The sequence below is a fragment of the Diadema antillarum genome, unplaced genomic scaffold (genome assembly GCF_040938485.1).
Source record: "Diadema antillarum isolate AM-2024a unplaced genomic scaffold, OU_Dant_1.0 seq00002259_RagTag, whole genome shotgun sequence".
Classification (NCBI taxonomy): domain Eukaryota; kingdom Metazoa; phylum Echinodermata; class Echinoidea; order Diadematoida; family Diadematidae; genus Diadema; species Diadema antillarum.
The window spans coordinates 1-23,892 of NW_027272888.1; the positions used below are offsets into that span (position 1 = coordinate 1).

General features: G+C 38.6%; 1 protein-coding gene across 1 annotated transcript; it reads left to right on the plus strand.

Annotated features, from left to right (window-relative positions):
* Positions 1-674: 674 nt before the first annotated feature.
* LOC139714379 (116 kDa U5 small nuclear ribonucleoprotein component) lies at positions 675-22,603 on the plus strand (the record flags this gene model as incomplete). The annotated part of the gene is made up of 19 exons (XM_071626085.1): positions 675-774; positions 1,668-1,917; positions 3,132-3,323; positions 4,335-4,425; positions 5,188-5,323; positions 5,867-5,994; positions 6,821-7,014; positions 8,327-8,438; positions 9,216-9,356; positions 10,894-10,987; positions 11,645-11,735; positions 12,463-12,549; positions 13,268-13,394; positions 14,649-14,736; positions 15,413-15,531; positions 16,952-17,046; positions 17,551-17,704; positions 20,569-20,676; positions 22,128-22,603. Coding segments are annotated over 19 exons (2,403 nt in total), but the record flags the coding sequence as incomplete, so codon positions are not given.
* Positions 22,604-23,892: the final 1,289 nt, after the last annotated feature.

Sequence of the window (23,892 nt, forward strand, 5' to 3'; positions counted from 1 at the left end):
GTTAGGATTAGGTTCTGAATTAGGATTAGGGTCAGGGAAGGGTCTGGGGTAATTGTCCAGGGGGTAATTGCCCCAGACCCGTAATATAACGCTATTCTTTTATATGGCATGGTTATTAACTGATGGTTGCTTTGACAGGAGACCCCAACGAATCAGGTCTTTATAATGTTTTTTTTTTTTTTTTTTAAGAGCAAACAGAAACCAAAGTGAACAAATCAGTTCATTTCAAGCAGATGGGAGTTTAATTGAGTTGTGACCCCCATTAATATACAAGCAACTGAGAACAAAGAGGCTGAACCTTATGTATGTATTTTATACTCTGTAAGTCTCCAGCAAAGTTGATCAAAAGAACTTGCAGATGATATCATCCCCTAGGGCATTGCTCATGCTTGTGTGTGTTTCTTCGCACCTTTGTCGGCATCATCCCCAGTTCCTATATACCAGTTTCATGGCTCCTTCTCCACTGTAAATGGCTTGGCAATTATCATTGTGCCTGATGCAGCTATGCATGTTCACCTAGGATTTGAAAATGTGATAACACATTCCATTCTGTAAAGAATTTTGTTACATTTTCTGGGACTCTCAATCTCAATCCTATATTGGTGTATACATTGTAGGCAGGTTTTCTTACCTCGAAGATGAGTAGGATTTGATGTCAAATTTGTTCACTTTTCTCTTTCCAGCGTGGAGTGAGCATAAAAGCCCAGCCAGTCACCCTGGTCCTCCCAGATTGCAAGGGCAAACATTACCTCATGAACGTCATGGACTCACCAGGTGTGTATATTTCACCCCTTGACTTGAAAGCCCCCAATGTGGCTTTGACTGCATATGAATGGGAAAGAAACATTTAATTAGTTTTAAAATAAGCATTTCCATTTTCCACAATGTTGTGTTTAGCTGCATTTGTGTTTTTCATTGAATACTCGTAAGTGCTATTTTTTACTTCCATTTCCTTTTAAAGGAGACCTTGTGTTGTTGTTTTTCAGAATATCGGTTAGTCTGCTCAAGAGCCACCATAATTTCCACAAATCTATACATGGAGCTGTCGATTTAGGTGCAACATGGTGTGGGATTATATGAATTGTCTGCTACATCCATATTTCTTGCAGTTATCTGGAGATCTAACATTCATTCCTTGCATCTCTAAAAATGTGAACATCCATCACAAACCAGCTGTTTAAATATGCATCACTGTCAGAACTTTATAAAAGTCACATTTGTCTCTACCGAGGGTGTTGGTTTACTACCACTATTTTCAAATGTCATGCACATTTTCAAGGCAAGATTTTGTCCAAGGAGTCCAGTATGCTTACCCCCTAGTTTCGCCTTAGGTTTGCTTGACTTGAAGACAGCTGATATTTGTGAAATCATCCAAACTTTGGGGGGGGGGGGGGGGGAATGGCAGAAGTACAGAAAACAAGAGCGGTTACAGGGAGCCACTTCATAAGAAACATCTAGAAAAATGTTGATGCATGCAGCCTGCAGTGGTCTGTCATGGCCTTCATAAGATAAACTAGAAGATGTGCCTTACTATATAAGATTCAATTTGAAGTGTCAACAGATGGTAAAAAGCATACCAGTGGTGTGCATATATCTTTAAATAGTCCAGATTTCATTAGATAAGCAGAGTAATCATTGAATACTGGTTTCACTGTCCACATTGTCAGGCCACGTAAACTTCTCAGACGAAGCCACGGCGTCGTTCCGCCTCTCTGACGGCGTAGTGGTGTTTGTGGATGCGGCGGAGGGTGTGATGCTGAACACGGAGCGCATCATCAAACACGCCGTCCAGGAGCAGCTGGCCATCACTGTCTGCATCAACAAGATTGACCGCCTGGTCCTGGAGCTGAAGCTGCCACCGACCGACGCCTACTACAAGCTCAGACACATTGTGGATGAGATTAATGGGCTCCTCAGGTATGATGTATAGGCCTGAATTCACGAAGGTGGTACAATTGAAACCATGATTTAAACTATGAACAAAGACCGTAGTTTTGTATGGGGCGCCAAGTGTCGCATGGCCTATTTTGTTACGAAATCAGTCTTTTCATCGATTTTATCACGAAATGTTAACATTACATCTTCAATGAAATGATCTTTTTGTTAATGAAATGGTCATTTCCTTGACGAAAAAGGCCATGCAACACTTGGTCATACCATACCCGCACCAAAGGACCACTCTAACACTCCTATAGTGTACTGTACCATATTATCCCGAGCCAAAAGTGAACCACTTCCCGATGTGCTCCAAAAGTGTACCATATCTGTACCAGAAGTTGGCACAAGAAGAACGCACACACATCATAATGAAGAGCTGAATTTCTCTGTTTGGGATACCTGTAAGTAGCGTAAAGCATGCCCTGTTGCTACAAAATGTGTATCCTCCTCTAAAAATTACTCATGAGGTGCGCTTTCTCCACAGAGTGCGTGAACACTGCAAATCTGTCATGATATGGTACTGTACGCAGTGGATTGGTTTGCTTTGGTTCGATTTTCGAGCGCTCAAACGCCACCATTGTATTTATTTTCCCAGTGTCTTCTTGCTATTTTAGGCACTGTGCACCTGTATTTGAATTCTGACCTTAGAGCGCTTTGTGGCATGCTGTGAAATGGTCAAAGAAGTGTTGTATAGATTACATCAACAAAGTTTGTATGCAGGATTGATTATTTAGTTTGCCTTCTATTCTTGACCTGGTAGAACTAACAACAATCAACAAAATAACAAGACCCTGTCAATGTGGATGTTGGTATGAGGTTGTGAGTATGGGGTTGTTTCCTTTAAGGGGAAAAAACAGCTTTTGCAAGTACGGACCTTTCTCATCTTGATTGTACTTCTTTCAGTTTTGTGTGATGCCTATTTTTATGTGATTGTAGAGAAGAAGTGAACTGTAGTAAATCATTGTAAAGTGTTTTTGTAATGGATTTTTCTGTAATCATAAACAGACTCTGTACATCAGCATTTATGAGACCTCTGAGATAATTTCCATTTAACAAGTGTCAGCTTTAAAGTCACACATCCAATGCCATGAATACTGTGGAATCTAATGATAGAAATTTATTTCCTTATGTAGTGACTTGAATCCATCTATGCATTTGTGATAATCCACACTCTCTTTCTTTCCCCTCAACAGTGTGTACACTGACGAGGCGGAGCAGAAGATTGTGTCCCCCCTCCTCGGAAACGTCTGCTTCGCCAGCTCGCAGTACAGCGTGTGCTTCACACTGGCCTCCTTCGCCAAGATCTACACGGACACGTACGGTGACATTGACTACAACCAGTTTGCCAAGAGGCTGTGGGGCGACATCTACTTCAGCCAGAAAACGTAAGTCCCGGCATTGTACCTTGCACCCGTTTAGTTTTGAAATGAAGCTTTCAGTACCTGCAGTTGAGATGAAGCATTTATTACTTGCAGGTTCAAAGGAAAATATTACAGTATGTGGTGACATTAAGGGCAGTATTTTGCAATGTTGCCCCCACAAAACCATACAAGTAATTTTGTCGCTTATTGCCCTCAAAAAGTCATGGAGAGACGGTATGGTTCCATACGTTAACTTAAATGCATGTTCACATCTATCAGTGTCATTTATTAATACCCTTCGTCTGCACAACACTTTGTGTAGTGTCCCTGAGACCTATTCCAAGTTTACCTCTCCTCCTGTGCAAATTTACCATCTCAATTGTAGTATATGAATGAACAAAATAATAATGCAACCACAGTAGTGACAGCACACACATGAGTGTCACTCATGGTGATAGTCTACAAAATTATCTGATTGGGAAACTTCAAAATCTGATATTTGAAAGTGTGGAATGCACAAGGGTTTGGTAATATGAGCAGATACCCTTGTCAGTGTTAACAATATTTGCCCTAAAAATGCAACATTGGTATGAAATGAAATGGTGATGCCAAATACCGTCCAACATGGAGCGTGTGTAACGTTTATATCATTTTTATCAATGAGATTGTGGGAGGAATGAGAAAAGAAGAGGCAAAAACAATAGACATTTGCACTTTGCATAAGACACATGTCATAGTTTTTGTACTGTACACTTGGGTATATATAAGATGAGCTGCACATGTTTTTGATTCTGTGGAATCAAGACGTGAACAACTGGAACATGTGTTAAGCAAAAATGATTGCGTGCTTTTATTTTTGTGCTTGTGTCTAGTTGCGCAAAATGCGAGAAAATTTCCACTGTTACAGTATTGTATGATTTCTACAATTTCAGTACTCACCCATAGGTTTGATAAAGTAGTTTAATTATTAAGTTGACTATGTAATTGTGGACTTCAATGACGTCTAAAGGGATCTTAACCCCTGTTATTTTGCAGTCGCAAGTTCACGAAGAAACCGCCAGTCAGCACGTCACAGAGGAGCTTTGTAGAGTTTATCCTGGAACCCATGTACAAGCTGTTTGCACAGGTGAGAGCCTTAATCCCAGGCCTTTGTTATAGCGTCATGTTTTATTTGCCTGGTGTCGAAGTGATTTGCATGGTTTTACTGTAAATATTGTCATGCATCAATTGCCAAAATTGGTTGGTTTTGTTTTTGTCTTGTTTTTTGTTTTTGTGTCAGTTTATTTGTGAATAATATAATGTATGTATATTTGTACTCATTGACAGTGTATGTATCTCTGTGTGTATGTATATACAGTATTGTAATTATGCTTTTATGTATGTGCGCAGTAGTTTATTTATGTGTGAGCATATGCACATATGCACTAATCTCTTCAATCAATGGCACATCTATCTCTCTACTGGTTGGTATACATACCTATTCATCTACCAACCTCTCAATTTATCTGTCCATCTATGTTTGTATTTATCTATTCATCTTTCTATATAATTCATCTTTCTATATAATTCTATCTATTTATATCTATATGTGCATCTATCTATCTGTCTATCTATCTATCTGTCTATCTATCTATCTATCTATCTATCTATCTATCCATCTGTCTATCTAATCTATCTACCTGTCTGTCTATCTATAGATCTATCTAGTCTATCTATCTGTCTATCTATCTATTTGTCTGTCTGTCTGTCTATTTATCTATCTGTCTATCTATCTATCTATCTATCTGTCTATCTATCTATCTATCTATCTATCTATCTATCTATCTAATCTATTTGTCTATTCAATCATCCTACTTTTTACCCATTTGCATCTCTTTTTGATGTGCAGGTGGTAGGTGATGTTGATTCCACTCTCCCTGGAGTCCTGGATGAGTTGGGCATCCACCTCACCAAGGAGGAGATGAAGCTCAACATCCGGCCGCTCCTCAAGCTTGTTTGCCGCAAATTCTTTGGTGACTTCACAGGTGGGAACCACATAGGGCAGCTTCAAATTCATAGTGATTAAAAAAAAAAAATGCATATGCAGGATATTCTTTGAAAGATTGGTAATTATTGCAATATGATATCTATTATGATATTGATAGGATGAATAATAAGTATAAAAGTGTCAATGTATATGCTGAACTGGTTATAATGATGTTTGTTGACTGGTATAACAGATTTGACACTTGAAGTATTTGAGAATGTTGTAGTGATGTAAATACCACCCTTGTTACAGTTGTTAGATAATTTATGTTACAGGGTATGTAAATGAAAATGTTATCACACTGCACTGCATGAAACGTATAATCCACTTCTCCAAAACAGTGCTTTGAAATATGACAAAATGCTTCAAAGTATAAATGCTAATACAAAGAGATATTGTTGGAAAGAGAAAACAAGTTTTCTTCCAAAGTAGACATATGCAGAAATTAATGATACTGTTTCCAAACTATGCTCTCATAAGTTTAAATTACTCACATGAGGAAAATCCCAGCAAATGTTTGTGTTGCTTGTCTCATTGCCAGGATTTGTGGACATGTGTGTCCAGCACGTTCCCTCACCGGCCGACAATGCCAAGACCAAGGTGGAGCATTGCTACACAGGTCCAATAGACTCGGACCTGGGAGACTCCATGGTGGATTGTGACCCAGAGGTAGGCTGTACTCTTTGCACAGGACTTTCATTGCAACCAATACATGGTATTCAAACTGAATATTTGCTGCAATGTATTTTTTTCCTAGAGTGGAATAGTTGTCGCTATGATGATTGCTTCGTACAATTGTTATATTTCGTGTAGACCTGGGGAACTCCATGGTGGATAATGACCCAGAGATAGGCTGTACTCTGGGCACAGGACTTTCATGGCTAGAGACACGGCGTGTTTAAATTGAATGATTGCTGCAATATTTCTTTTTTTTTCTGAATTAAAATAGTTGTTACTATGGTCATTACTTCTTATGATTTTTATATTTCATTCAGCTGTTCATACGTCAAAGAGGTTTTATTACTTTATCATAAGTTATAGGTGAAAAATTGAGCAAAGAAAATGGGGTTCCAGTGGGATTCCAACCCGAGACCTCCGGGTCGCTAGACCGGTGCTCTATTAACTGAGCTATAGAAAGCCCTAGTAAGTGCTTGTCCCAGAAACCCTTAATTCTCAGTGCTTATGTGGTCAAAAGCTATCGTGGTGTGTATGTGTGACACACAAACACAAGCACACACATTAACCTGACATACATTCAAAGGATGTAAACCAACTTGAGGATAAATGTGATGAAAACTTTATTCGAAGTTCGTAGTTTATAAAAAAACTTTAATGTAAGTTAGTAGTTCATGCTATTTGAAAAGTTCACAGACATTTCTTAACCAGAAAAAGACAAAGTGTGGTGGAACCTATTGAATCTCTGTCCCATTAATCCAAAAGACTCATGTTGTCTCAAAATAAATTTGCTTTCATTGTGTGTTTTTACCCTTCCTAGGCTCCCCTAATGTTGCACACCACCAAGATGTACAGCACAGAGGACGGGGTCAGCTTCCATGCCTTTGGTAGGGTGATGAGCGGCACCATCCACGCCAACCAAGAGGTGCGGGTCCTGGGGGAGAACTACACCCTGGAAGACGAGGAGGACTCCCGCATCACCATGGTGGGGAGGCTCTGGATCTCGGAGGCAAGGTACGTGGGTCAGGGGTCAGAGGTCACTCATTGAAGCTTGGCAACACAGTCAGGGTAGAGAACATGTTGAACAAGGATGAAATAGCCCCAAATTAGCATAGGGCATGTATCAGAGCCTTAACCCTAACCAGGCCGGGCTTTTTTGGGTGTTCTGTGGCCGGGGAGGGGTTGATTCAACCCCCCCCCCCTTGAGATCTCGGCTGTCGCTCGCGCAATCGCCATAAAAATTAGCACATACATTACCTGTGGCGTAATCTACCAAACCATACAAAAAGAAATGGCAATTTTCGTCACAATGATTAATTATGCTAATATATGCATAAAATTATACTTTTTGCTCTAAGTCAGAAATTAAAGCTCTTAGAATCCTAATTTTCGGTGATAACATTCTTTGTAGCATTCGTAACAATGTACTTGAAAAAAAATCTGGTATCAAAATCAATTTCTTATATATTTTATTGTTTTATGAATTTCTTATGTATTTCTCTGTTTTTTCGACCTTTTGTTTTATCAGTTTTTTTCGCAAAATTTATGACAGAACCTATTTCAAGCATAATTATTATAAAATCAATTAGTTTCAGCCTATGAAAGTGAAAATAATCATATCTTTATGAATAAGAAGAGAAAACTCCATTTGCATAGACTTTGTAAACAAAATCACGTTTTTGAGCCATTTTCGGTCTGACAGGCATGTAGAAAAGGTCGTGCAGCGTCGTAACAGTATGCACAATTTTCGCGAAAATGGTGTCAAAAGATGCGCGAGACTTGAAAGTAAAAAGTCAGTGAACGGCGCAGTCAAAAATTTCGCACGGCGGAGTAGTCGCGGAAAATGTCGAGGGGGGGGGGGGTTGATTCAACCCCTCCCCGGCCTTTTTAGGGTTAATGAAAAAAAAAAGGAAAAAAATCATACAGGTTTGACTCAACTGCACTTGTACTTCTCTACTTGACATTTACTGAGAAAAATGCTACAGTTTCTGTATGTTATGTGTAGCCAAAGAAATCACGCATGCAAATTTATTGAAATGTAGATAACGGTCGAGAGTATTAATGTGAAGACTGTGATGTGTCTGTAGCTTGAAAAGACAAAATTGAGAGAAGTTTCTGTTGCAATGGTACCAAAGCATGTATGGTACTTACATGCAAAGCCTTGAGATCCTGGAAAAAGCTTTAACCCATTGAGGAAGAGCTGATTTTATTATAGCACACATTTCCCATGGACGTCTGTCAATGAATACTCAGAATAGAACCAGTCTTCAACAAGTTGATATGCATCCTTGTTCCATTGTTCCTCCCAATTTCTGTCCCATCCCAGATACAAGATCGAAGTGAACAGAGTGCCGGCTGGAAACTGGGTCCTGATCGAAGGTGTGGACGAGCCCATCGTCAAGACGTCAACCATCACAGAGAGCAGGGGCCTGGATGAGGTGAGTCCACCTTACCATTCCTTTGTAGAGCGCTTCCTTGACTCATACAACTGTTTCAGATGAAGAGGAAACTGCTGCAAGTAATCTGCAGAATGAGTTTTGTGACAAAACTGTTCATTATCTGTGAATAGTCACAAGGCAGGTTGAAAGCTGTCACTGCCTGAAAAATCACTTGCCACTGTTTAATAGATATCTACATGCACAGGGTTTTGCAATGAGCATTGAAACTGGTCATAAAGTGGAGCATTAGAGCTGTCATTGAAGTCCTATGACATTCAATTTTTCCTTGCAGCTGAGATTTTGGTGATAAAAATACCAAAACTGTGTCATAATCCTGTTTGATATTGTCATTAATGGAGCAAAAAAAAAAAGAAGAAAGTGTCTTCATGTTGTCTGTCATCGTGTTTGAATGTCTAAAGCCTTGGAAATGTCATGTCTCTTTGCAGCATCTATTTAGATTGACACATTTTTCTTCTGGTATGTTTTACTAAAGTTTCATGCCAGAGAAGATCAGGAAACACATTTGAAAATAAGATGATATGGGAAGGATAATGCGGCCCCATAACAAGTGTCTGTTATTTATTGTGAACACAAGTGTCAGCACTTTAAAGAGAACATTAATTGATTTCAGTGCACACCAGTTTTAACAATGATGTTGATGATGATGATAATGATGATGATAATGAGTTGTAAGTTGAGTTTAGTGATGACAGTAGTGATAATGATGGGTATTGGAATCAAAATGATGAACCCCATCTGGTTATTGCCTTTTGACAGGTGTATATCTTCCGGCCTTTGAAATTCAACACGACCTCGGTCATCAAAATCGCTTGTGAGCCGGTCAACCCGTCAGAACTTCCCAAGATGTTGGACGGTCTGCGTAAAGTCAACAAGAGCTACCCTCTCATCACCACCAAGGTTTGTTGTGGGTCTTTCTTGAAGGGAATCTCTCCCCTAAAATGTGAATTTTGATAGGTGTGAGAGCATGTCCTAAAAACTCTAGAGAAAATTCTATCCCATCACAAAAAATGTCCCAAACTGTGAAATAATAATTTTAATAAATCAGCATGCACTAGTGCGCGCTTCAATAGTAGCCAAATCTGAAAATAGTAGCCGCGCATAGACCATTGGTGTGTGCATGTTTCCTTCGTTTACCTCCGTCTGCACACAGCTATATCAAATACTGTCTATGGGTATCACCTCATCGAGCCATATGCATCCGCATGAGTAGAGGCTGCCGCGGCTGCAGTTGCCCGGCGCGGTGTGGTAGCACCAACCTAGCTGCATATGTGGCGTGGACATTTGCATGCGTTTGCGTGTTTTGAGAGTATCATAGTATACTGATTGTACAGAAAATTATCGAACTACGCAATCGAATGCAGTCGATAACACCAGAAGACTACTCTTAGATCAAGGCGCATTTAATTTTTAGCATTTTAGAGATGGCTCTATGTCTCTTTATATATTGCTATATCTCTGTATGTGGGTAACGTTGCACTCTTATATTTCATAGGGATATTACCAGTACAATAACCTACAATGTCATAAAACTAAATTTCTGTGTACAGATACCCTTTAACTCTTTGAATGCCATGGTGTAAACCCCTTATGTGTCACATTATTCTGAGACGTTGATTTTACATTTTGTTTATTTTATTTATATGTACTTTTGTTATCAGCCAGTAGTATTTTTTGCGATCATCTTTGACACATGCAAACTCCAATATGGCTTCTTCTTGTTTTAATCAGTAAAATGTGGAAACTTTGACCTCTTATGTATTTGTATGTTTGCACATCTCATGAATTTTCCAGTAAGCAGACCTTGGCCGGTCATTCAACAGGGCATACTACAATATAAACAAGAAAATGGATTAATGCAAAAAAACAAAGAAATTCCCCCCAAATAAAAGCACCATTGCAACTCCCCATCATCTTGACTCTGTAGAAGATGCGGGCCAGATTTAGTGGTGCCATAGCAACACTCCCCCAGTTGATACATCCAGGAGCGAAATAATCTCTGTCTCCATGGATCTACAATTGGGGGAACATTTTTTTTTTCTTCCATGTTTGTTTAACATGATTAGGGGGTAAGACCAAGTCTAGGTGCTTCATACTTTTCCTTTGCAGATACTTTCTTTCTTTGTAAATTTTGACCAGTATACTTCTTGTAAAATAGTACATTGCAACATTAGAGTAATTAGGACTAAAATTTTCACTACTAGCCTCTCTACCAGTAACTCAAAGTTGCACATCTGAGCTTAAATCGTGTGCATCGATAGTGAAACCCCTCTCCAAGTTTTGACTCTTCTGCAAACAGCAAAATAGCAGAGCCTGGGGAAACAAGTCTAAGTATACAAAATGCAGTAGAAGATCTTATTATATTTTGCAAACAGGCTTTCAAATGTATGAATATTATTCAGATACGGTAAGCAATTTGTGTGTGTGTTAATCTTAGGTGGAGGAATCTGGGGAGCATGTAATCCTAGGGACGGGAGAACTTTACCTCGACTGTGTCATGCACGACCTCAGGAAGATGTACTCAGAAATTGGTAAGATGAGCCCTTGAAAACAAGATGCAGAGACCCATTCTGAAAAGATGTGTCTAATACAGTTTCATATACTTCAGCAGCAATTTGACTACTGGCAGCTGAATGGTTGTTACAATTTGTACATTACTGTTCCTATCTATTGTTTATTCCACAATTTTCAGCAACTTATGATATTGCAAACTTTGATTAGAAAAGTGCCTTAGAATTGTTGAGACATTGTGCTCTTGAAATCTTGAGGATTTTGTGGAAAGAAAGAATTCAGAGTCCAAGAAGACTCTGCCAAGCATGAGTGCCTGTTGGTGTTGTCGGACCCTCTCTCATACTGTAAATGACATACATTTTATGGGCATAACATTAGCCAAGTTCGGTCTTGTAGACCATTGGCAAGTGGTGGCAATTGGGAGGCAGTATTTTCATGAGTTTTTAACTTTGCAACCATCAGTCTATTCCCAAGCACAACACAGCTGGGATACTACATGTTCTGTTTAGTTTGTTTTTTTATTCCTTCTATACTCATATCTCTTGTTGATTCATGCATGATTGATAGACTGATTGACTAATATTTGTTGTTTTAGTTTTCGTTATGATTTGTAGGTGGCAGTAAGGTGACAGATGTTCAAGTTTCACTGTTATAAACTTGGTTTGATCTACTCTCAGATATCAAAGTTGCCGATCCTGTGGTGTCTTTCTGCGAGACTGTGGTGGAGACATCGTCGCTGAAATGTTTTGCTGAGACACCCAATAAGAAGTGAGCTCCTTAGCAGATTCTATAATCTCTTACAGAGATGGTGTATTCAATTGAAGTTATTAGCGTTTGGGGGACTTACGTAGATTCTTAGTGTGCCTAGCATTTGAGGGAAAGGTTGGTTGTTTGCAGTGATTGAATGGATGTAAGTAATGTTTGATAAGGAGCACAACTTTCTATTCTGAAGAACAACAAGAGAACTGTCAGCAATATTGATTTGATATTTAGGAGTGACCTTGGATTTTAGCATTTTGAGAGTTACTAACACTTATGACTGGAGAAAGAAATTACCATCTTAAATGTTTTGTAGTTTATCGCTCAAGGTGACCTACTAGGACTTTGAGATAACCATTGTGGTTGATGTCTCGCTGATCTGACTTGCTTTTAAGTCATTACCTGTTTATAGAATGTCCCAAGTTTAACTTTTTTTTGGATAAATATTTCCATGTTCTTAATATTTGTCTTGTCTCTCTTGTCACTGAAGACATACAAATATCCTCACACAAGCTGTTCTTTCATTCTTCCAAGACAGGAGCAGCCATTTATGTTTTTACATGCAAGTTAAATTGAAAACTTCATGATGGTAATGATGGTTGCAATCAGGACACAGCACATGAATTGTGGAACTCGTAAGTGATAGTCAACCTGATATAAATCGAAGTTGATATGTAGGAAGGGTTAAATATTTGAGAAGCTCTTCTTGACTGATTTCCGTCCCTCTTCACTCCAGGAACAAACTGACCATGATTGCAGAGCCGCTGGAAAAAAATCTGGCCGAGGACATTGAGAACGAGGTTGTTCAGATCACATGGAACAGGTACGCACGGCTCTCTGCATGCTGATTTCTCAGGGCAGCTCTGTCTGTCAGGCTGTGATTTTAATTTTATGTATGTCATGTGTGCTTCCTTGGTAAGAGTCCCATTTATTTTGTTTCATATGTTGAGCTTATACATTGTGATGGCTCCTTCTGTGCACTTTGCTTAACTTCTTTTTTTTTTGGGGGGGGGAGGGGGAGGGTAAACTGTGCGATGATGATAATGCTAGTCCACGCTATTATACTTCTGTTTTCACTCTTTCTTGAAAATAGTTTGCAGCTGAGCATTGAATTAATCTGTTGTAATATTGCTAGACAACGACATCAGGAATTGATGGAAATGTATGCAATTAAGTATTTAGAATGACATATTTTTGTGACAGTGACTTTATTTGCCATGACTACTTCTGCTGTCTGTGCTATTCCATATGTGTTCATTAATTTGTTTCTTTGATACACAAATAATAACACTTATTAAATTTCTTCTTTCTTTTTTTTTTGAGGATACAAGATATCATAGTTTACTGGTTATTTTTTGTCAAATTGTGTTGTTAATTCATCTTCCTTCCTGCATCTTTTGAGCCTTAAAATAATTGATATATGCCTGTTATCATTTACATGAGGCAAAAGGTGAGCTTACATTTGGATCGGCTTGAAATCTCACCGATTTAACTCAGGATGTTCATGCCCTGTTTTGTCTTTGATGTGTCATTTTGTTCAGGAAACGCCTCGGAGAGTTCTTCCAGACCAAGTATGACTGGGATCTGCTGGCCGCTAGGTCCATCTGGGCCTTTGGGCCCGACGCGACGGGCCCCAACATTCTGGTTGACGACACCCTTCCCTCTGAGGTAAGGAAGCGTGTTGCTCTGTGTTGGTCAAATTGCAATTCTGCACCACACTCATATAGATTTTAAGGGAATTGGTCATCGGATATTATGGTTCTTTGATTAGGTGCTGTATATGCCATATATTTAGTGAGTCTAAATTTTTTGCGAATTGGGACTTCCCAATGATTTCGTGAGCTGTTAAATTCGAGATCGTGGAGTCCTGTACTGAACGATGAAATTATACACATATGTCACATTCATATCGGGAGTAGAGTCAATATTTTTGTGTGTCTTGAATTTCATGAATAGCACCTGACTCGTGAAATTCACGAAAATAAAAACCTCACGAAATATTTGGCGTATACAGTAAATCGATCTTGGTTTTCTACCCACCGCGTTATATTTGCAAAACCAACAGTAAATTATTTGTTGTTTCCTATGATCTTTGCATAAATATAATTATACACCTGATTCCTTTAGTATGGACAAGCGAACAAATAGCATGTGACCATTAACATTGCTGACTGACAACCCCTTGAATGATATAGTGCAAAAGTATCAAAGCAAACAAAGACTGAAAATAAAAAAGCTATGGTGTTTTTAAGTCTCAGATCATTTTATGAAATGATTTCAGTAGCAACCACTTGAGCAAGTCAGATAAGATGATAGTTTCGTAGTTTCACATATTGACATGCATAGAAGTCTTTACTTGATATCTTTTTCTTGACATGAAAACTATAAGAAAATCGTTTCTCTTTGTAGAAGCTTTTTGTTGTAATACAATAACTTAGCAATGCTAACCTTTGAGGGGAAAGGGCCACTGTTGCTTAATTATCAACCAAAACCATGGTTATTATGATATTTTTGTTATCAAACATGTTTGAGAGTTGTGAGTTGCTGACATCATTGCAGTTAATTTCCATGTTTGATTGCTACTGACATCGCTATTTTGTTAAAAATGCATAAAACTATGAAATTTCATGACATTTTTATCTGAAGTTCAATGCTTATGAAATATTCATCATTTGGTTCATCTGATTTTAATTTGTTTATCATAGTCAGGTTGAACACGATGTGAAATGGCACTCTACAGGAGTTTCTTAGTTTTGTCCCCTGATCCAAACCATTCCATTTGCATCACAAAACAAAGATGTGACCAATCATACACAGATGTAGATGTGCAGTTTTGGTCATACATGGCTGTTGAATATTCATAACATATGAGATGATTCCCTGAGATGTCACAGCCACATATGGCTCTTTGCTTCCGAACAGGTCGACAAGGACCTTCTGACATCAGTGAAGGATAGCATCGTCCAGGGATTCCAGTGGGGTACCAGGGAGGGGCCACTCTGTGATGAGCGTAAGTCAAAATATATGAAGGTCACTTATGAGTACATTCTGCTGAATACTTGTAGCGTTCACCAATGTAATTTCACATGCAAGGAATTAAGAGTCAAATGAGAGTTTTTGACGAGAAATGCAGCAATGCATTGATGAGCAATGTGCAGCAGTCAAGTTCTTTAGAGAGGCTTAATCCAACCACATGAGAACTGATGGCCAGGGAATATTCTCATACTACCATGGACATGGTAAGTTGAAGGGGTCATAAAATAGCCAGATTAGTTTATATTCACGGGGGTGTTTCATCAACGTTTGTCAGCGCTGACAATTTCAGCAAAATCCTTGGTTTTTATTGGCTGAGATATGCTGGTCACTGACTGTTGCTATGGTGATTGTCAGTGATCCAACTTGTCAGCGCCGACAAACGTTGATGAAACACCCCCCAGATGACATTAAATCTTCAGTGGAAATGGTCCTACACATAATATTCAAATGCACAAGGCCTTGGTATTGCTTACATGGTAAGGCCGTAATGAATGAAACTTAAGTTTAAAACTCTTCTGTAGCCATAGCTACAGAAATAGATTACAAATGAGGGTTACAGCAAGGCATTCCAATATTCAAAGATGCCAATAATATATCGAAACTCAGCTTTGCTACATTTATTTTTATTTTTTTTTACCTGTTGCCTGCAGCAATCCGAAATGTGAAGTTCAAGATCCTGGATGCAGTGATCGCCAACGAGCCAATCCATCGGGGAGGTGGTCAGGTTATCCCCACTGCCAGGAGGGTGGCCTATTCAGCCTTCCTCATGGTAAGTTTTGTTACTTGCAAGAAAATGAATAAGTGGGACTATGTAGATTAGCCAAGCCTGGATACAGTTGTACAGAACAAATCAAACGAATTGGACTAAGATATTTACACAAACAAATGAATAAATAAAAGAATGAGTGAATGAATGAATGAATGAATGAATGAATGAATGAATGAATGAATGAATGAATGAATGAATGAATGAATGAATGAATGAATGAATGAATGAATGAATGAATGAATGAATGAATGAATGAATGAATGAATGAATGAATGAATGAATGAATGAATGAATGAATGAATGAATGAATGAATGAATGAATGAATGAATGAATGAATGAATGAATGAATGAACGAACGAATGAGTGAATGAATGAATGTTAGTTAGACATATTTCCATAGCCTTCTACTATGCTAGCTCAGCTTTCTCTAAATTGTGATGCAGAGGACTGTGGTTGGTTGAGGAGAGATACCTCACAACTTGATACAGTTGTACAGAACAAATCAAACTAGAAAAGCACTGTGAGAGCGCAGACCTCCGCCAAGCATGCAAATCATTTTCACCACTGATCTTGTTCTTCCGTGGAGATATCAGTGATTTCCACCCATACGTACTTATAGCATTGTGTGCTGAAAGTTGCCAGATTTCCCAATATAGAAGCCTTTGTTACGTCATAAACACTCAGCTGCATGGCGCGCCTCACCCTAGCAGAAACTAGAGCACGCACTTTAGTGCGCGCAGGCAAACCTCAAATACGCGTAGCCTGAACTCCCAAGTTCATTGACCCTACCTGCCAAAATGTCAAAAATCCTTCATAAATTCCCCAAAAATTTTCGGATCACTACCAAAAGTTAATCGTTTGGTACTTGTGTCATTCTCAACCTTTCCTGCAAGTTTCATCCCAATCCGTTCACTACTTTTTGAGATATTTTGCACACGGACAAACGAACCAACTAACAAACAAACCAACGGTAACAAAAACATAACCTCCCCCCTTGGCGGAGGTAACGAGTTGGACTGAGATATTTACACCAAAAAAAAAATGAATAAATAAATGAATGAGTCAATGAGTCAATCAATCAATCAATCATCATCGATCGATCAATCAATCAATCAATCAATCAATCAATCAATCAATCAATCAATCAATCAATCAATCAATGTTAGTTAGACATATTTCCATAGCCTTCTACTATGCTAGCTCAGCTTTCTCTAAATTGTGATGCAGAGGCCTGTGGTTGGTTGAGGAGAGATACCTCACAACAACTAGCCAGTCAAATGTAATGGTTGGTTGAAGCTTTGATTGTAGCCGTAAAGCTTTAAAACACTAGGAAAAGATGTGCGTGATGTACGTGTTGATGAAGCAGGCAGCCATTTATTATGTATATATCTCAAATGTTTTCCTTGTGATGTGATGCAGGCCACCCCTCGACTGATGGAGCCCTACAACTTTGTGGAGGTGCAGGCCCCAGCTGACTGCGTTTCGGCTGTCTACACAGTACTCGCCAGGAGAAGGTAGGCGTTTATGTTTATCTACCAAAATATCAATTGTAAAATTCATGAAGGAATGGAAGAATTCTGAGCTCTGGTGTACACAAGGTTGACTTTGAGTGGCAATTAGCAAATCACAACCTATGAAAAAAATAACCACCCGTTAGCCAATGCGAATCATGCATTCCAGAAGTTCAGTCAGTTCTGCTTCTTGCTAGCCTTGCTACCTTTGCCAGGCTTTTCATGCAATAAATTCACCAGTTCATTATTATATGAAAATATTCTTTGCATAGTTTTTGTGCGTTTGTTTCTGTGAAATGCCAATGAAAAAAAAAGAGAAAACAAATATTATGCCTCAATTTAAGTGTGCGTGTGTTCTCCTTTTTTCTTTGCATTTTGATAATTTATCATTTAGATGTCCTGAAGAAATTTACTGTTTATAATTACCATATACTTGATAATGTGTGTGATGTTAAGAAGATTAATGGTTTCCATCGTTTGTCTCTTTTCAACTTTTTCCTTATGCAGAGGTCACGTTACCCAGGATGCACCTGTGCCAGGGTCGCCGCTGTACACCATCAAGGCCTTCATCCCCGCCATTGACTCCTTCGGCTTTGAGACAGACTTGAGGACCCACACCCAGGGCCAGGCTTTCTGCCTCTCCGTCTTCCACCACTGGCAGGTAGGGATGCAGTCAGTTGTCATGGCAACATACCCACTCATCTCGTTGATCCTTTGTTTCTGTTTGGGGGTGCTTTAAAGAGGGGTGCTCCTGTAGTACCGTAAAGTTCCGTGTATAAGACGCACTATTTTTTCGTCGGAAAACGTTGAAAATCGGGGGTGCGTCGTATACGTGGGTACAGTCGAATCACGGAAAAAAATCTGTCATGTACACCCAATTTTATAAGGCCAACTTGGGGCCATGTATGCCCATCGACGTTTGGAAGGTAAGCAGTCACTAAAACTTACGGACAAATGAGCGATCTGGCAATCTAGACACACACAAAAGCTGCAAATACGAGATAAACTTACATCGGTCTTGTGCAGTAACGATGTATCAATCTGGCCATAGACAACAGCTGTAACAGCACTGATGTATGCTACAGATGTCAGTCTACCAAGCTACCAACAGCCATCCTAGTAGCTGGAATACGCGATGTACAGGTATCATTATTAAATTACCGATAACGTAAAACTTATCAATGTACTAGTATCAATATGGCCATAGACAAAAGCTGTAAAATACGGAGTAGGATCGACACTATGTCACCGTAAATATGAACGATGTGTGAAGCATGCATGCATATCCATGTCGTTCGTTTGCTCTTCATTTCAAGAGGCCAGCCAGGATAGCATAGCTACACTGTAGCTAGCTAGCTAGCTAGCAAGCCTTTGGCAAAGGCAGCAGCTGCAGAGAGGCTTTTGCAATGGACTCGCGTGCACACAGCGATCGGATCGAAGCGCGCTTGCCCGTTGCGCGCTGTGTGTGCAAGTCCATTGCTCTCTGTGTGCATGTGCTGAAATTATAGCGAGCTGCCTTTTGCAAAAGGCTAGCACTGTGCATACAAGCATGGTACAAGAGACACACATGTTACTGGTAATCCCTCCGGGCAAAACTGTAACAACAGTGCATGAGTGTAATTACCGTACGCACCGTACGTCTTGCCGTATGATCCCTCTGCTACACTTGTTGATGTGTTTCTTATTTTTTGTAACGAACCTTCCAGTCTGACATGCGTCAATATGCGAGACACCCTCTGCTATGTATGATAGCAAAGATCGTACTGTACACTCATGAGTACGATTATGCATGACACATGTACCGCGATTGAAAGGCGAAACAATAGCAAGTGAGTACCGAGACAAGTCTCGCATTTTGCGTCTTCCATATTTTGCCGATGTCCGATGAATACCGTTAAAAGAAAATATAAAAGGAAACAAAAAATAGAGCAAATACATGCTGCATTCTAGGGAAATTTTGAGCTGAAATAATATGTATGACACACGCAATATTTGCGTGGAAATTTTCGTGTTTTTTTTTTTTTTTTTAATTTTAGGTCCGAAAGTAGGGGTGCGTCTTATACACAGGTGCGTCTTATACACGGAACTTTACGGTAGTGAGTAGTGTAACAAGTAAATGTGTTACTATGCATTCTCTCCTGGGGGATCAAACACTAATAGATTTGTTATAGTTAGCAAAAGACTGTGTGAAAGCAAAGAGCATTACCAATAAATCCCCCCCCCCTTTATAGTGCCTGTGCTTTATGTATTCAAGATGTTATTCCTGTATGAATGTGCATGTGTTGTTGTCAAGCAATAATAAGACCTGGATTGAGATGAAGATTGTTCTATTTAAGGCCGACATTTTGTCTTTCGTAGTTTTTAAGTTCACCCTGTGTCACAAATGCTATAAAGTCAAGAGGGGCCTGAGCTTTCAATCCCAGCAAAATCTTTGTCAGAGGCAAAATGACCAACATGTAAGTGAAAGCAATGACATAATGGACTACACACAACAAGCACAGTCTGAGGAGGGCTAGGGACATAGCATAAGGAAAACAAAAGGGGTGGGTTAGAAGTCAAAATGCAGGGAGCCAAAGGAAGGGGGATTAAAGCAGGGGGGTGAACAGACAAAAGGCAGAGGTGGGCCAATGATAATCTAAGGATCATGGGGGCAACCTATAGAGAAGGATAAAGATGAATTTGGAGGCAACATCAAACAAGGCAAGAAACAACACAAGGGTGAAGAATAGGAAAGGAGCGAAATAACAGCATGGGGGGGGGGGGGGGGGGGGGAGGGGGGTTAATAAGCAGTGAGTCCTAGACCTGGTGTACAAAGATGTTGATAAAAAAAAGACCCTGCTGGGATCAAAAGCTCAGGCCGCTCTTGACTCCATTATACTCTATTGGCTCACCACTTTCGGATAAGCAGTTTTCAGCCTCCTTTTTTTCTGCATAAATGCTATGAATCATCTATAATAAGTTCATGTTGGATTATCAAAGTCATCTTTTTGTAGCAGTGCAATGTCTATCATCCAACAGCTTTTAGTGGGATGAGTTGTCTGACAAGTCACGAGTGTATGACATCATCCTCAAGAGGAGTGCCAGAGCTTCAGCTCCTGATAATCAAGAACTAAGTAGATAATGGTAGTCAAGTCAAACTGATACAGTGGACTCCCGATATAAAGAAGTCCTTGGGACCGGCAGTTTTCTTTCGTTATATCGAAATTTTGTTGTAACTGAACAAATAAACAATAACAAACACGGAGCCGATAATTTTGCGACCTGGATTTTTATTTCCTCGTAACCGGAAATTTGTTATAACCGTGTTCGTTATAATGGGAGTGCACTGTACAATATTTTTTTTTGATATATTATCAAATTGTAATCTATTCTACAAACATGTAGAGAACAAAGCCAAAAATAGTGTGTAATATGAAACTTTTCTTGTCTTAAAATGTGTAAGGACAAGATCTGTTCCATGTGAGAATTTGATATGAATTTTTTATTTTACCTTATTTTATCTTATGTTTTGTATGTGTCCCAAAGATCGTGCCTGGTGATCCACTGGACAAGAGTATTATCATCAGACCCCTTGAGCCCCAACCTGCCACTCACCTCGCCAGGGAGTTTATGATCAAGACTAGGCGAAGAAAGGTAGGTTTGTCTCCTCCCACTTTGTTTTTTGTGTTTGTTGAAGTGGCAAACCAATGGCTTTTGGAGGGAAAAAAAAAAAACTTTGTCTATCACTTTTATCATTAAAGACTTCATCAATTCATTGATTAAGTTGCTAATTGGTTGATAGATATCAGTTATCAATTACATACCTTAAAGAGTGTGTGATTGACACAAATTTAGTTTGGTTTAGTTTCTTAATTGATTGGCACACAGTGGTTATGGGAGAGACACATACTGCTGTAAACCCTGAAATATTCACGGAATGAAATTTTCATGCATTAGAGCTGATGGCCTTTTTCAAGTCATCAAATTTTCACTATTCAGTGTATAGTGTAGAAAAGAACTTTGCACTTTGATTGTGTGAATCTTGGCTCCTCACAAAATTCATGAAAGTTTCATGAAAATGTATGGCTCTACATTATTTCACTGCTTGCATCATTCATGGATGCATTGATTTAAAAGTGAATTTGTTGGTTTGTGAATGGATAGTGTGATTGAGATTGGGTCATGATTTGATGTGAAAGATTGATATGGTGGATTTTCACTTTTATGCATGCAAACATTTAAGCAAGAGTTTGAATTTCTATAAAGCAAGATATCTTTGTGGCATGTAATTTTCGCGAATTGGAGCGAATGGCCATTTTCGCGGCATGAAATCATTGTGAATTTTCACTAGCATTCAATGCATGTAGTGTAGACAAGAACTTTCACATGCATTTTAATTTTGCAAATCTTGACTCTCCCAAAATTTGCAAAATTAAGATGCCTGCAAACATTTCTGGTTTTACAGTAGTGTATTAATTGCGAGATGTAGACGTACACTTATTATTGGTACTGTTGTTTTTATTGCTGCTGTCACTACTTCTATTACTACTACTACTACTACTACTACTACTACTACTACTACTACTACCACGATTACTACTACTACTACTACTACTACTACTACTACTACTACTACTATTACTACTACTACTACTACTACCACTATTACTACTACTACTACTACTACTACTACTACTATTACTACTACTACTACTACTACTACCACTACTACTACTACTACTACTACTACCACTATTACTACTACTACTACTACTACTACTACTACTACTACTACTATTACTACTACTACTACTACTACTACTATACTACTACTACTACTACTACTACTATTACTACTACTACTACTACTACTACCACTACTACTACTACTACTACTACTACCACTATTACTACTACTACTACTACTACTACTACTACTACTACTACCACTATTACTACTACTACTACTACTACTACTACTACTACTACTACTACTGCTGCTGTTGCTACTACTACTACAATTACTACTACTGCTACTACTTGTTGCATCATCATGTTATTATCATTATTTATCATCGTCTGAATTCCTTTACCTGTCTGTTCAGGGTCTCAGTGAAGATGTCAGCATCAACAAGTTTTTCGACGATCCTATGTTGCTGGAGCTGGCCCGCCAAGACGTCATGCTCAATTACCCAATGTAGGAGGGCACGGCCATGCTTCTGCCGAACTTCTCAGAAGGCCTATGGACTCTATAAACAAAGCAGACAAAACAAAATCAACGACAGAAATCTCCTTCTTTATGGAACACAGTGGAATTGTGATGTCATTTTCTCCCGTGGACTAGCTTGAGGGTTCTTCAATCCTACAAGAGATGCTTTTTCTTGATTCTTCTGTGTTACGCCCATTGAGATGGATGCAAACCACACGCAAAGTTGAGGAGTTTTTTTAAGGCCATTGTGTGAAATACTTTGAGATAATAGCGGGCTCAGGAATATTAATCTCCATCACATGGAGTGTCTTTTATCATGACAGATTACATTACAAGGTCACATGTTGTCAAATAGCTCAAAACTCTTCCCAGCTAATGACCCAGGGTGCTCAGAACCGTTAATGTAGGTCCCCAGAGACTGTACCAGAAAAAAAAAAAATTATATATATATATATATGTATATATATATATATATATATATATATATATATATATATATATATATATATATTGCTATGGAATGTGCATTGCCAAAATTCTGTGTTCAAGGCCGTTTATTTCACAAATTATGCAGAATTTTATATGTCTGAACTGAATTCTTCAGTTATCTTTGGATGAAATCTTGATTTGTGTTAATGGTAATTGTTTGAGATGTATTTCCTGCTCCCAGAATGTCCTACTTGAGATATGCCTCAATTTGTGGTAGTCCTTCATGTGCTGTGAAGGAGGGCTTTGGTGTCTTTGAGTCCTGACAGAAATTAGAATTTGACCTTTAGTGTGCTCTGCCTGCAATAAATGAAAAATTTTTGAGCATTGTCTTGTGAATCACAAACTGGCCTTGAGTGTAAATTTTGTCTGAAATGTTAGATGAATTTGTTTTATTCCATGTCAGTGGTGTTGAATAACATTCCAAATGTAAAATGTTGAGCATGATACATTTCAATCCCGCTCATAATGGCTTAAACCAAAGATCTGCATTATGAGATAGGTTTAAAATCATGGCATGCTGACATAATTGCTGTTACTGTAGCATCAGCCTGGAATAAGTGGAACAGTAGCAAGACCAGTTTCAAGTGTGTTGCTGTAGTAAATGCAAGGATTACATCTAACAAATGGTTGCCACCCTGTTAAAGAGGAAATCCACCCCAAAATAAATAAACTCTAAAAGAAAGAAAAAAGAAATATTCCCTACAGAAAGATACAAAAATAACAAAAATTGGATAAGCAGTAAGGAAGATATGACATTTTGAAATTTCACATTTTTTAGGAAAACATTTCTTGTCCAGTCCTTATGAATATTCAAATCAGCAAGTTGATGATGTTATGCTCTCACAATTTCTTATTCATTTCATTTACAGAAATGACAAAAACCTCATATTTCAGCTGTCTTTGTCTTGAAACTTGTCTTAAAACCACCCAAAATAAAAAAGAACAAATGTACTCTGATATATCTTGGTATAGAAACATGCTTTTGCTTGTATTAGCTAAAAAGTAACAATTTTGATATCATAAATAACATACATGAAAAGTTGTGAGGGTATGAATATCATCAACTTGCTTACTTGATAGTCAAGATATGTTTTCACCAAGAATGAGATATTTCAAAATGTCATATCTTCCTCAATATTTTTTATCCGATTTTTGCCATTTTTGTATCATTC